This window comes from Podarcis erhardii (assembly GCF_964252035.2).
Source record: "Podarcis erhardii genome assembly, chromosome: 14".
NCBI classification, from domain to species: Eukaryota; Metazoa; Chordata; class Lepidosauria; order Squamata; family Lacertidae; genus Podarcis; species Podarcis erhardii.
The window spans coordinates 28,138,398-28,151,355 of NC_138503.1; the positions used below are offsets into that span (position 1 = coordinate 28,138,398).

Sequence of the window (12,958 nt, forward strand, 5' to 3'; positions counted from 1 at the left end):
GCTGGGCATCGAGGTTGTATTCATGGCCTGATTGCAGGTTTCCCATTGGGGCATCTGATTGGCCACTGTTTTAACAGGATGCTGGACCAGATGGGCTCCCCTTGGCCTGGTCTCAGAACCTAGTTTAGATTTCTTCTTTTCCAGCCTAAAAAAGCTGATAGTGACAGTGGCTTCCATGAAAAGTTATGCCTCTATTTTAGAGGGAATATATAACAGGGGTCAGCAAACTTTTTCAGCAGGGGGCCGGTCTACTGTCCCTCAGACCTTGTGGGGGACCAGACTATATTTTGAAGAAAAAATATATGAACCAATTCCTATGCCCCACAAACAACCCAGAGATGCATTTTAAATACAAGGACACATTCTACCCATGTAAAAACACGCTGATTCCCGGACTATCCGCGGGCCGGATTCAGAAGGCGATTGGGCTGGATCCAGCCCCCGGGCCTTAGTTTGCCTACCCATGGTATATAAGTACAGAGTTCAGAGGCATCCAAGGCAGGGGGAAGTGTAAGAGAATGATTTTAATCCTCATGTTTCTTTGCAGCCCTTCACTAAAGCGTCTTGCACCATGGCAGTCTAGTCTTGAGAGGTGATGATAAGTCTAAATGCAACACTTATCTGTTATATCATGCTGGCTTTTCTACTCGTAGTCCTTAGTCTGCATATTTGAAATATATTGTGTAACATACTGTTTTTTAATGTTTGATGTTTTATTATGTTTTCACATATGCTGTAAGCTGCCCAGCCAGATGGGCGGGATATAAATAATAAAATATCATCCTCCTCCTCCAGCAGCCAGGTTCTTCTTACGCTCTTGTCTGCTACACCCCCAACAGTCTCCTAGGGCTGGTGTAGTCCACCCTTCCTAGCAGTTGCCAATTGATTTCCGGGCACAACTCAAGGTGCTGGCATTGGTGTTTAAAGCTCTAAAAATATATGCTCCCAAATATATGAAAAAAACCCTCCTTCCCTACAGGCCCTATTGGGAGCTGAGATTGGCAGAAGGGGCCCTCTTCGTTGTCTCAAGGAGATGACCTTCTTTGTGGTGGCCCCTAAGCTGTGAAACTCGCTCCCCACACAGGTGGCCTCTGGCACCTTCATTCTACAGCTTTCAGTGTATCTCTTCACCCCGGCCTTTGAGGTGCACATTTTTAGCACCCCGCCTTATTTTTATGCTTGGAAGTTGTTTTAAATTGTTTTCAATATTGTGTTTTAATGCTGTAACTCACCATCAGGACCTTAGGGTGAAGGGCAGGCAATAAACAAAAATTAGCAGCAGTCCCAAGGATTAATTAAGACATCACATCGCCTAAGTGTCACAATGCTATGCAAGTGTGGATGGTGCCAAAACAAGCACGAGGAACATCCCACGGGAGCATCAACGCTCCTGTTCCCTTTTCAAACCCTGCTTGCCTCTTCATTTGAGGAGAATGGGATTTCTGCAAAAAGAAATCTCGTCGCTGTGATTGCAGCATTTCTTTTATACCAAGACAGCACCCAAAACTTCCACTGGTGCCTCTAGCTGGCTCCCTGTCCCCTGCACGTTTATTTTAGACTTGGAGGGGGGAGGTTTTCTGGTTTGGTTTTCAGACTTTTTCTTTTCTTTTTATTAATTCTGATTACGACTCAGGCAGACATATTAAGCCACCCAGATGAGCTCTTTCCTGCTGCCAAATTTACATGGGCAAGGAAAGAGCTAGGGTCTTCCTCAGAGTAGGCCCCCTGTCTTGAGATGGGCGGCAATTAGTTTTCAGACTTGTGGACTGAACGCTTTGGGGGAGAAGGTCAAGGGTCTGACTTACGGCTTCCCGCCGGGGATGGACGCCAGGCTGGTGGACAGGACGGGGGTCCTCATCGGCGGATGCGGGTCAAAGCCAACCTGGGAACCAAACAAAAGTGAAGGCATCAGGAGCCTGGGAGAAACAAAAATGTACTCTCACAGGCTCCCACAGAAACCACCCAGCAAAGTGCTGCTGACTGGAGCGGAAAGTCAGTTCTCACGGAATTGCGGTCAGTTGGTTTTTTTCATGGGAGGAGGGGAGATAGTTAGGGAAAGACCCCTCCCTCCAAGGCCAGGAAAATGAGCATCCATTTCTTAAGTCGGGGTGGGGGCTTTCCCCTTGTTCCACAGGCACTTCAGACCAACATAACATGGACTGAATGGGACAGAGAAACCTGCCTTGTACTGAATTGGACCACTGGGTCCATCTCATTCAGTACTGTCTGCACTGACTGGTAGCTGCTCCCCAGGGTCCCTACCTGGAGATGCTAGGAATCGAACCTGGAACCTTCTGCATGCAAGGCAGATGCTCTGACCACTGAGCTACAGGGGCCAGAAATAGAAGAACTAGCAAAAGATAAACCAGGAAGGTCCTGCTAGGCATCAGGCCCAGAGGGGCATCAGAAACTGCCTCAGACCATTGGCCCATATGGGGCCACTTTCACACTCTAAATTTAAAGCATTCAAATACCACTTTATATACAGTCATGCCTTTCCCCCAAAGAATTCTGGGAGCTGTAGTTTGTTAAGGGTGCTGAGAGCGATCTCCCTCACAAAGCTACAGCTCCCAGAGTTCCCAGGATTGGTAGTTAACCCACCCCTCACCCACCCCACCCCCATTGAAAAAGGAGCTAAAAAGGTTTTACGTACAGCTCCAAAGCTCACCATTGGTGACCGGCCATAGGCGGCGGCAGCAGCGGCGGCGGCAGCCGTCATCTGAGGCGGGATGTTATGAAGGCTGGCGTAGGCCCCAGGGCTGGTGAGGGAGCCGTTCATTTCATGGTGCCCCATCATGGCAAAGGGGGTGGCATAGGAACCAGCGATGGAAATGGGTGTCCTCAGGGCAGATGCTGGAGAAGGAGAAAAAGGGAAAGGGGGGGGGTGCGTGGATCAATTACTCGGGGGAAGAAACGCTGACTGTGGTCACCAACTTGGTTGGCTTTGAAAGAGGATTGGACAGATTCATTGGGGAGAGTTGTCAGTGGCCAGTAGCCAAAAACAGTTATTGTTGTTGTTGTTCTTTTATTTATATGCCACTCATCTGACTGGGTTACTCCAGCCACCCTGGGCGGCTCCCAAAATATTAAAAACACACACAAAAAATCAAACATTAAAAACTTCCCTGAACTGGGCTGCCTTCAGATGATCTTCTAAAAGTCAAATAATTATTCATCTGTTTGACATCTGATGGGAGGGCGTTCCACAGAGAGGGTGCCACTACCGAGAAGGCCCTCTGCTTGGTTCCCTGTAGGTTCACAGCTTGCTGTGAGGGAACTGCCCAAAGGCCCTTGGAGCTGGACCTTAGTATCTGGGCTGGGCAATGGAAGTGGAGATGCTCCTTCAAGCCATTTAGGGCTTTAAAGGCTATGCTCTGCTTCCACAGCTGAACACAGTAATGCTTCTGAGTACCAGTTGCTGGAAACCAAAGGAGGGGGGAGTCCTCTTGTGCTCTGGTCCTGCTTGGGGGCTTCTCTCTGGGGGTCTCTGGCCACTTTGAGAAGAGGATGCTGAACTAGATGGGCCACTGGCTCATTTATATCTCTCACCTTTCCAAGGTTATGTACATACTTCTTTCCCCCCCTTTTATCCTCACAACAGCCCTGTGAGGGAGGAGAGGCTGAGAGGCAGCGAATGGCCCTTGGTCACCCAATTACATTCATGGCCGGGTGGTAATTTGAACCTCAGTGCCTTAGGTCCTTGCTCAACAGTCTCACCACTACCCCACACTGGCTGGTGATTTGAACCTTGGTCTCCTAGATCAGAGCTTTCCAAAGTTTTCATGTTGGTGACACACTTTTTAGACATGCGTCTTTTCAGTTTTACTAACAAACCAGAGGTTAAACTAACCCCTTTCCAGCCCCTGGAGGAGCGTTGGGAGTGTTTGTGCTGTGACACACAGTTTAGAAAGCTCTGTCCTAGTCCTACATTCTAACCACTGGCCTGTGCATTCTCTTCTGTGACAGGCTGCTCAGATTCGTAGAAGGAGGGGTGGAACGGCGGGTCAGACAAGCAGGAAGCTGGGAGTTCCCTGTCCATTCCACGCAAACACTAAAACCTAAGCCCTCTCTAGGCCAGTCTTTTAGCACCAAACATTGCTTTGCCTTGGCAGAAGTGGCAAACACCCGAACCACACGCACAACAACCCTGTGAGGGGAGCCACATACCTAAGGGATCCATTCCAGATGGCTTGCCTGGCATCGGCCGAAGGCCCGGGGTGGTGCTCGTCCCAGGCGTTGGGGCATCGTTCCTTGGAGTAGGAGTGTTGGACTTCAGCCCTGGGGTGGAAGATTTGTCGTTCTGGTGCAAAACAAGATTGGGGAAGATGGGTTGGCATCAGCAAGATCGATTCCACAAGTGCTTGTGGGGTCTCTTAGCAAACAAACAATTTGGGAGGTGGTTTTGGCTCAGTGGGAGTGCATCTGCTTTGCATGCAGAAGGTCCCAGATTCAACCCCCAGCAGCATCTCTGGGTAGGGGCTGGGTGAGACCTCTCCCTGAAAAGCTGGAGGGCTGTTGCCCATCATTGCAGACAGTACTGAATGAGCTGGACCAATTGTTTGACTCAATGGTCTACCTCAGGAACCCAATTCTGAGATCTGCCTTCATTTGACATTTTGGCAAGTTTGGCTTTCTGCTTTCTTCCTAAGAAGGATCCTGAAAAAAAAGCCAGTCTTCTGCATTTGCTGAGATTCCCGAAATGAAGAAGACTCTCTGAGCAGAGCCACCAAATCTGAAACCTCAAATAACTCAAATCTATGATCAACCCCCTCCTCAGCTTACTCCAAGATGGAGTTTTGAATTCTTCTAGTCAAATGTGGACTCTCCTATTTTTCTTCTTAGCAAGCATGGAAAATGTTGAACATTCGTTCTGGCTCTTGCTTCAATGCAGCTCTTCTCAAATGCCAAAGAGTTACCAAACATTACACATCAAAGCATGTTCCGATCAGTAAAGCATCTCCCTAGATCCTTTGGGTGGGGGTTCTGTGCCCAGCGCCCCCAACTATTGCCCCAAGGCAGGAATGTTCTTTGGTTCTCCAGCACACAGATGGGGAACAAAGGCCTAGACTGTTGACTTTAAACTGGCTCGAAACGAAAGCTGCTTTCTGGACCAATGATCTGCACAGCAAAAATGGTCCCATCCACAGCAATTATTACCAGGCCCTCTTCTATGTGATCAAGTCTATTGGATCGCTCCTGATCTCCACAGTCCGATTCATGCATTTATAGGTCATCTTTTCCTCCAAGGAGCTCAAGGTGGCAAACGTGTTTCTCCCCTGCCCCCCTCATTTAATCTCCAGAACAACCCTGTGAGGTGGGCTAGGCTGAGAAGCAGGGAATGGCCCAAGGTCACCCAGTGAGCTGAATGGCTGAGTGGGGTTTTGAACCCTGGTCTGTCCCAGTTCCTAGTTTCATAGAATTGTAGAAATGAAAGGGATCCTAAGGCTCATTTACTCCTGCAAAACAGGAATCTCAACATGCGATCCCCCATCCAATTTGAAACCATGCCAGACCCTGCTTGGCTTTGCAAATGTGCTAGCAGTTTTATTGCTGCGCCACTAGGTTAAAGACTCTAATCACTACGCCAACACTGCCTTTCTCTACATTCACTCATAAGCCGGACTTCGGCTCCTCCAGGGAGAACCAGCCCCACAGGTCCACCTTCAGTAAGCATTCCCAAGAGGGCAGAGGCATCTTCTGCAAGGCCTTTACTTACATGGCCCAGGTCTTTAGTCTTGGAGGAAGGGGTGCTGCTGGATGAGGCCACCGAGGCAGGGCTGTTGGGGGCATCCTTCTTCAAGCCACGGGCTTTGTCGATCCCATTCTCTGGAGGCGAGTGGGCAGGGCTCACCCGAGGTGTAGCAGGATCCTGGGGAGCGGGGAACACAAGGAGGCTGTTAGCAACAGGGGCACCGTGGAGTCCCTTTGCCAAAGTAGGAAGAAGGGGACTGCAAAACACCCTAACATAACACATTTACTTGGTATACTAAAACATATTTACATGTGTGTGAGAGAGACTTGCAAACTTATGAGACTTTACAGACTTATTCTGAGGCACATAGCAGCATAAAACAAATTGCTGCTGCTCTCACATAAAAAATCGCTCTCTACAGTTGATAACAGACCTAACCGGGGGGGGGGGGGGCGGATTGCCTACTGTGGTGACATCCTAGGGTTCTATACTGCATTCACTCTTTCCAGAGCATTTTGGATGCAGCACCCCCACAGTAAAGCCACTGGACGCCCACAGCTTCTGCATCAAGAGAAAAATCTCTTTATTCTTTTTCTACAGATTATGCACTTAAAAGAAGCCTGGCCAATCTGCTCCATCTCCATATAAGGTTAATGTGGACTTCTTGTTTCAGCCTGAGAGGGAGAGGGACCCTCTGTCGTACCTCATTGGAGACGTCCACCACCAAGTCATCACTCTTGTCACCATCGCTGTCCTGAAACAAGAAGCAGTGACTCAGTTGAAAGACAGAAAACGCCTCCTCCTTAAAGTCTGCAAGGGACTGCCTAGGGCGACACCCCCTCTGCCTACTGCGAAGTAGTGGATGAGTCATTATTAGTCCTGCGGCTACACTGCCCCTTGGCAAGATGACAGGTTTGCGCTTGGGGGAGAAATATGATGTGATTGTCACAGTTTGAGGTTTGTCCCGTTATCATATGTGTTCTGCTGTCGTGAACCGCCCTGAGATCCATGGTCCATGGCCAACACCAGGTCAGATGGAGAGCACCACAGGGGCCTTCAAGACTTACATATCGGCTCATGCTGTCCTTCTCCTCTGCTTTCCGCTTCTTGGAATCGATGCTGTAGTCGGTGGGATTCCTGTGCTTCTCGCTGGCTCTCAAACTCTCTGATGGGGAGATGGAGTTATTCTAGAACAGAAGGAGAAAAAGAAGAGAGGGTTATGCTGCCCACTTGCCTCTTAGTGCACCCCCTTGTTATTATCTCCCCCCGCCCTGCCTTGAGGTGGTACCACCCATTTTGGGAACCACTGCCCCAAACCATCCCAATGCAGAAGACCACAACAGCACACAGCCAACTTGTGTGCACGTTTCAGACACATTACTTAGAAACTGTGTACCAGTCTTAAAAGTGAGAAGCGAGTTTGTTTCGATTTGTGGTCCCTCGTCCCCTTTCTAGATCTAGGACTTCCTGGTGCAGTTTTCCCCAGCTCAGTGTTACCTCCAGGTGTTCTGGACTACGAAACCCATCATCCCCAGCCACAGCATTGATGCCAAGGGCTGATGGGAGTTGTAGTTCCAAACACCTGGAGGATGCCGGTTTGGCAAAGGACATCCTGTCTCGCAGCCAAATAAATGTGCCTTTTTAAAGTTCTGCAAGTATGTGATGGCTTTATATGTTTTTATTGCTTTGAACTGCTTTGATGTATATTTTTATGCAAATATTTTTATTAATTAATAATTGGGGGTGGGGGGAAGCTCAGGCTTAAATTTTACTGCCGCTGCATGTCGCACACAGAACGCAATTCTGAAAACAGCTGCTGGCCTCTTGGCATCTCCTGCCTCTGTAGCCAAAATTATAGGCATTTTGTTTCTCCACAGAACTCAACCCTCATCCCCCACCCCCACCCCGCAAAAGCCTTTTGCTAAAGATAAAGTGACTCTAAGCCAGCCCCCATCCTCCCTTTCTTTCTCCTCTGAATGGGAGAAGCCCAGCAGTTCATGTTTCCCTCCTCGCATCCCCAATAAGCTGCTTTGGGGATCAACCAGCCGCCTTTTCTTCTCAGCCAGTCATGCTGAAAAGGCTCACGGTTCCCGAGGAAGAATCGCATTAGGGCCTCTGGAGGCACTGAGGCAGGCAGGCCGCCAATAAACTCCCCTCCTCAGAATACATCTATCTCGATATTTTTGCTGCTACAGCAGCAACCCAATTAGGAAATGTGAACAAAGAAACCTGGAGATGGATCTATGAGTGTCAAGGCCCTGCCCCCCTCACCCTAATTTGGCAAAAATGCTACATCCCCCAGAAACTCCCCCACCAGCCCCTTCATGAGAGCTTTCGGGGGAGGGGCTGCTGAGGACCATCTCCCCATGACCACCAAGATGGCTCTGCCCTGTCATGGCGTCTGAGGGGCCGTTGGCATCCCTCTGGACAGCCCTCGGATGGCAGGAAATCCATAAAAAGGGGGGAACTTTGCGCCTCAGGGGCATCCCCTCCTCCAGTTAGAGCTGAGAGGTGGAGAATAGCTACAAAGACCCCTCCCTCACCCTTCCTCATTTTCAAAGGATGATGATAATGAGGGTTTGGGCCACTTAGTTCCTGCTCTCCTCACAGCCTCTCTTTCAACACAGAAAGAGTAAGCAGAGCCCTCATAACTGTAGCTGGAAGCTGAGCCCCATCAAGGACCATTAATGTCCAGATGGATGGTGACGAGGGAGCAGGGCGGGGGGCCGCCGTCCTCGAGAAGCTTAGTTAACTGCCTGACCTTCCACGTCCCTGCCTCACACAACGTAATCACCCAAGTCCTTCCCAAAAGATTAGATGACCCAAGATAATGGAACAGCTACCAGCAATGAAATTGCTTCCTAATTGCTGAGGGGGCTTCTCGCTTCACTCCCCCCCCAATCCCCCAGGTCATCAGCTCAGACTGAACAGCTCTTGTTGGCAACGGTTGAGACAATCTCAACAACAGCCAAATGGTTAGAAAAAGCTGTAGAGAAGTCATCCTAAATCAGTGGTTTCACCTCCAGGGAATCCCACCACTACCCAGGGGGCAATATTGCCGTCTATGGGCAACCTTTGCCAAACTGGTGCCCTCCAAGTGTTCTGGACCACAGCTCCCTCCAGTAGGGATCTCGGATGTTGGGGGTGATAGGAGCTGGGGTCCATAACACCTAGAGGAAACCAAGTTGGCAAAAGTGGCTGCCAACCTAGTTGAATCCAAGGATCTCAAGACCATCCAAGTGGCAAGGAAAGTCTAAGCAGAGTGGAATCCAAGGAAAACAGTGGCAGAACCAAAGCTCAGGGGTACAGCAGCTGCCTCGCCTGCAGAAGGCGTGAAGTTCAATGTTCAACGGTGTCTCCGGATAAGGCTGAGAATGTCCCCTGCCTGAATCCCACGACAGCCCAGCCCAGATATTCCTGACTCTGGAATGGAGAAACCTTTTTTCTGGGGAGTTGAAGTTTCTAAAACAGTGACATTTGATGGCAGGAGAGCCCGAGCCCAAGGAACGGGAAAACTCATCAAGCGTTCAATACAAAGATGGTGTGATGTCCAGAGGGGAAGGAAAGGGGACTTACTGCGCTGGCGTCCCGATCTTCCAGGAATGAAGGCCGAGTTGGCACAGAGGTCGGAGGCAGCCGAGTTGAAAGGGAGCACGAAAAAAGTGGGTGGGGAAGGCAGGGGAAAAGAGAAAAAGTCTTAAAATAGAACATCAATCCAACTGTTCCTTTGCACGTAGCGATCTCTGGTCTGGCTTGATAAAAAGCCCCGCTGGCCTTTTCATCTTTGTTCTCTGGAAGGAATCTTGGCCCAGACGGCAGCAACCACCTCGGCTCCTTTTATTTTATTTTTTGGCAAACAATTACTGGGCCAAACAAGCAGCACCACACAAGGGGGGGTGGGGAATGGAACAGACACACAAAGAGGAAAAAGGGCAACTAAAAAATAAATAACTGCAAAATGGTTTGTTGACACGTTTCTTTCCAAATCTGGAGGAAGAAACCCATTTCCTTCCCATGTTGGTCCTTAGACAGAGAGATTTCTCCGACAACTAACTAGACGGCTGTTTTCTGTCAAGGGAAGAAGGCTGGGAAAGCCCTTTTGCTGTTGGAAGAGATCCACAGATCCTTTGGGGGGGGGGTGTAGGAATTTCACTAGTCTGGGAATGGATTGATACATTGGTGGAGAACTTCAGTCCCAGAGTGGCCCTCAATGCATTTCTATCTGGCCCCCGGTCATGCTTTCCCCAGGCCCTCTCCTGTCCCCTGCCTCAAGTGCATTTTCTCGCCTCAAGAGGATGGAGCTGTGGGCATGTAGAAACATCTGCCTTTTGTTTGGTTGGGCCACGGGCACAAAAAAAGCCACACCCAATTACTCTGCCCTCTCTTGCCTCTGGCTGCCTGTGAGAAGATGCTGCCCCTGAACTGATAAAGAGTCAGTCCCTCCCCCTGGATTAAGGCAAAAACATTTTGGGGAAACCTACATTAATGCCACCCCCCTGCGTTTCCCAGACTGCATATGCCCACACAATACATTTAAAGCACAGGGCTCCCCCTAAAGAATTCTGGGAACTGTAGTTCTCCAAGGGTGCTGGGGACCGTAGCTCTGTCAAGGTTAAACTACAGTTCCCAGGATTCTTTTGGGGAGGGGAAGCCATGTGCTTTGAATGGATGGTGCATCCTTCCTAAATGGAAATTACATCCACAACCCACTTTAGAAGCAGGGGTTCAGAGGCCCGCCTGCCCTTTCCTCACCTCGGTGGTCCAGGTCGTGGTGGTTCTTCTCATCTTTCACCGTCAGGTGGGCTTGGCTCCCCAGTGCCCCGAGAGCCAGGAGCCCCGAGCTGCTCCCCGTGACCGGTGGGATCCCAGGTGGCGGCAGGCCCGAGGGGTGGGGCGGGAGCTGAACAGGGGGGCCATGGGCCGCATGGGAGAGGTGCTGGGCCTGGAGCTGCTGCTGCTGCAATAAAGCCAATGGTAAGAAGCGCTGCGACGAGACCTGGTGCATCACTCTCACAAAAACCAAATCAAATCCAGATGGTCAAATTACATTGACAAAAAAGGAAGGAAGGAAAATTGGAGCTTGAAAGGACGGTGGCTGCAAGGCTGGGAAAAGGTTAGTACTTCAAGCCTTCATGCAGGAAAAAAATAAATACAAAGTTGTAAAAAGTTGCTTATGTACTTTTGGGCATCACACCCATAATTCTAGATACAACTGAGTTTACATTGTGTGTTTTTTAAAGGCGAAACAGTATAAAGGTTATGCACTTTGATACGTGCTAAGGATAAGCATTTATTGCCTTGAGTTTTACTGACAGTACTTAAAAGCTCTGCAGTCTGGAATTCTGAGATTTGAATGGCAAACCTGGGCCAGGTTTATTTTTTGCTTTAGGCCTGGGGAATCAAACCTAAAATGAATCATTAAGCAAGTGAAAGTGTAGGCTGCAGTGAAAGGAGGGGGAGGAGAGAGAAAGACAGAGAGAGAGACTTTCAACAAGAACTGCAAACCAATCAAAAGGAGAAGAAAAATGCAGGCAAGATTAGGAACATAAGAGGAGACTGCTGGGTCACTCAAGTGGCTCATCCAGTTCAGTTTTCTCTTCTCATAGTGGCCGACCAAATGCCTGTGGGAAACCCGCAAGCAGACCCCTCTCCCCTCCTGTGGCTTCTAGCAACTGGTATTCAGAAGCACAGAATAGCACAGAATTTGCCAGTGACCTTGAAAGCATTTAGCATCCTGAAAGGCAGGATGATGGTGATGGTGGTGGTGGTAATATCAAGGTATGCAAACTTTCCCAATCCTAGCCAAGGCCAAAACAGCACCAATAGCATTTGCCTTCCTGCCAGAGCATTGGAAAACCTGAAGCTTGCGCCTGTCCTTAGTTAATGATCCCCTCCTTTCCTCTAGGAGAGTCTTTGTCAACTTGCTGCCTACCTCCAGGTGTTTTTCCACTGCCACTCCCATCAAACCCAGCCAGGCACTGGGGGAACAGGCCATGCTCAATGCCAGGTAGTTAGGCACACTCACTTGGGGCTCACAATCAGGGTGGCAAGAAAAGGGAGCACTTTGCAGTGCTTCAGTGTGTGTTAGCAGGAGTAGGGGGGAAGCTACTTCCATTGTAAAAAATGAAGGGATGATAGCTCCCCCACCATTAGTTGCACATAACTGTGTGGTCTTGTATGGCATTATTTGCCAGTATGCATTTTATATTAATTTACTTATGGACAGATTAATTTTTTGGGGGGGGGTATTAACTGCGGTAATATTAAACTTTCTCTCTTTTTTAGGAATCCAATCTTACTTATTTCACAAAATTTATACAGCAAAAAATAAAAAAACCCTCAAAGTGGTTTGCAAAAAAAGATAAACAGTGTTATCAATAAAAAGAATCACCAACCATAATTTAAGATATCCAAAAGGTTAAAATAACAAGAAACTAAAAACAGATTAAAACTCGCATCAACTTTCTCAACATCTGGGTAGGTTTGCCTTTAAAAAAATGTTTTTAGGAGGTGCCCAAAACAGTACAGTGAAGGTGTTTGCCTGATATCAGTATCTTGTGTGTTTGGCAAACCTGCACAAGTTGAAACAAACAACACGAGCAAAAGTGTGATATGCACACATGTATTTTCACCAGAGGTTTTTAATCAGAGGTTGGCTGGCCATCTGCCAGAGATTCTTTAGGTGCGATTCCTGCACTGCAGGGGGGTTGGACTAGATGACCTTCAGGGGTCCCTTCCAACTCTTACCATTTTTCAAAAATAGAAACAAACCAAGGAATAAGTGTGCAAGTGATCTCATGACGGCTGCCTGAAGCTAGGAACCTCTTGGTGTCCTGTCCCTTCAGCCTCCCAAGTTCATCTCAGCGGATTACACAAGATCACTTAACAGGGATCAGTTACCTCTATAGCACAACACAGGCTCACTGGCAGGGCAAAGGGGAGAGGGAGAGGGGTGTGTGTTAAAGAGAATGTGCCAGATCCTTTTCATTTGCTATGGGTCAAGGTGGGGTTCCTGGGGAGCAAGGAGGTTAAATGATGCAGGGCAAGTTGAAAGCTGGAAATTCTCCCTCCCTCTCAGTTTTGCCCTGATCTGGGTGGAAGGCTGGCTTCACACCCATGGCTTGCAAGTTCGTAAAGCCAACTTGGGTGGTGGGTAGGGAGCACTTATCTCAATATCACGGGGATACAAACGGATGCCATAAGTTCAGTGTGCAGGGAAGAATTACTCTTAGGATATGAGAGGTTACGGCCACCATATAAGGACGT

General features: G+C 48.8%; 1 protein-coding gene across 8 annotated transcripts in view; it reads right to left on the minus strand.

Moving 5' to 3' along the window:
* The window catches only part of TLE3 (TLE family member 3, transcriptional corepressor), a 51,651-nt gene that overhangs the window by 9,809 nt on the left and 28,884 nt on the right, over positions 1-12,958 (minus strand). For 2 of the 8 annotated variants that reach the window (XM_081838881.1, XM_081838883.1), the window contains exons 7-14: positions 10,445-10,646; positions 9,269-9,285; positions 6,760-6,879; positions 6,396-6,446; positions 5,717-5,869; positions 4,168-4,300; positions 2,669-2,853; positions 1,806-1,882 (exon numbers count right to left, since the gene is read on the minus strand). In XM_081838881.1, the coding sequence (XP_081695007.1) occupies positions 1,806-1,882; positions 2,669-2,853; positions 4,168-4,300; positions 5,717-5,869; positions 6,396-6,446; positions 6,760-6,879; positions 9,269-9,285; positions 10,445-10,646 (938 nt within the window). Of the gene's footprint in view, positions 1-1,805; positions 1,883-2,653; positions 2,854-4,167; positions 4,301-5,716; positions 5,870-6,395; positions 6,447-6,759; positions 6,880-9,268; positions 9,286-10,444; positions 10,650-12,958 lie in introns of all 8 variants that reach the window. The other 6 variants (XM_081838880.1, XM_081838877.1, XM_081838882.1 and 3 more) reach the window with 3 other exon arrangements.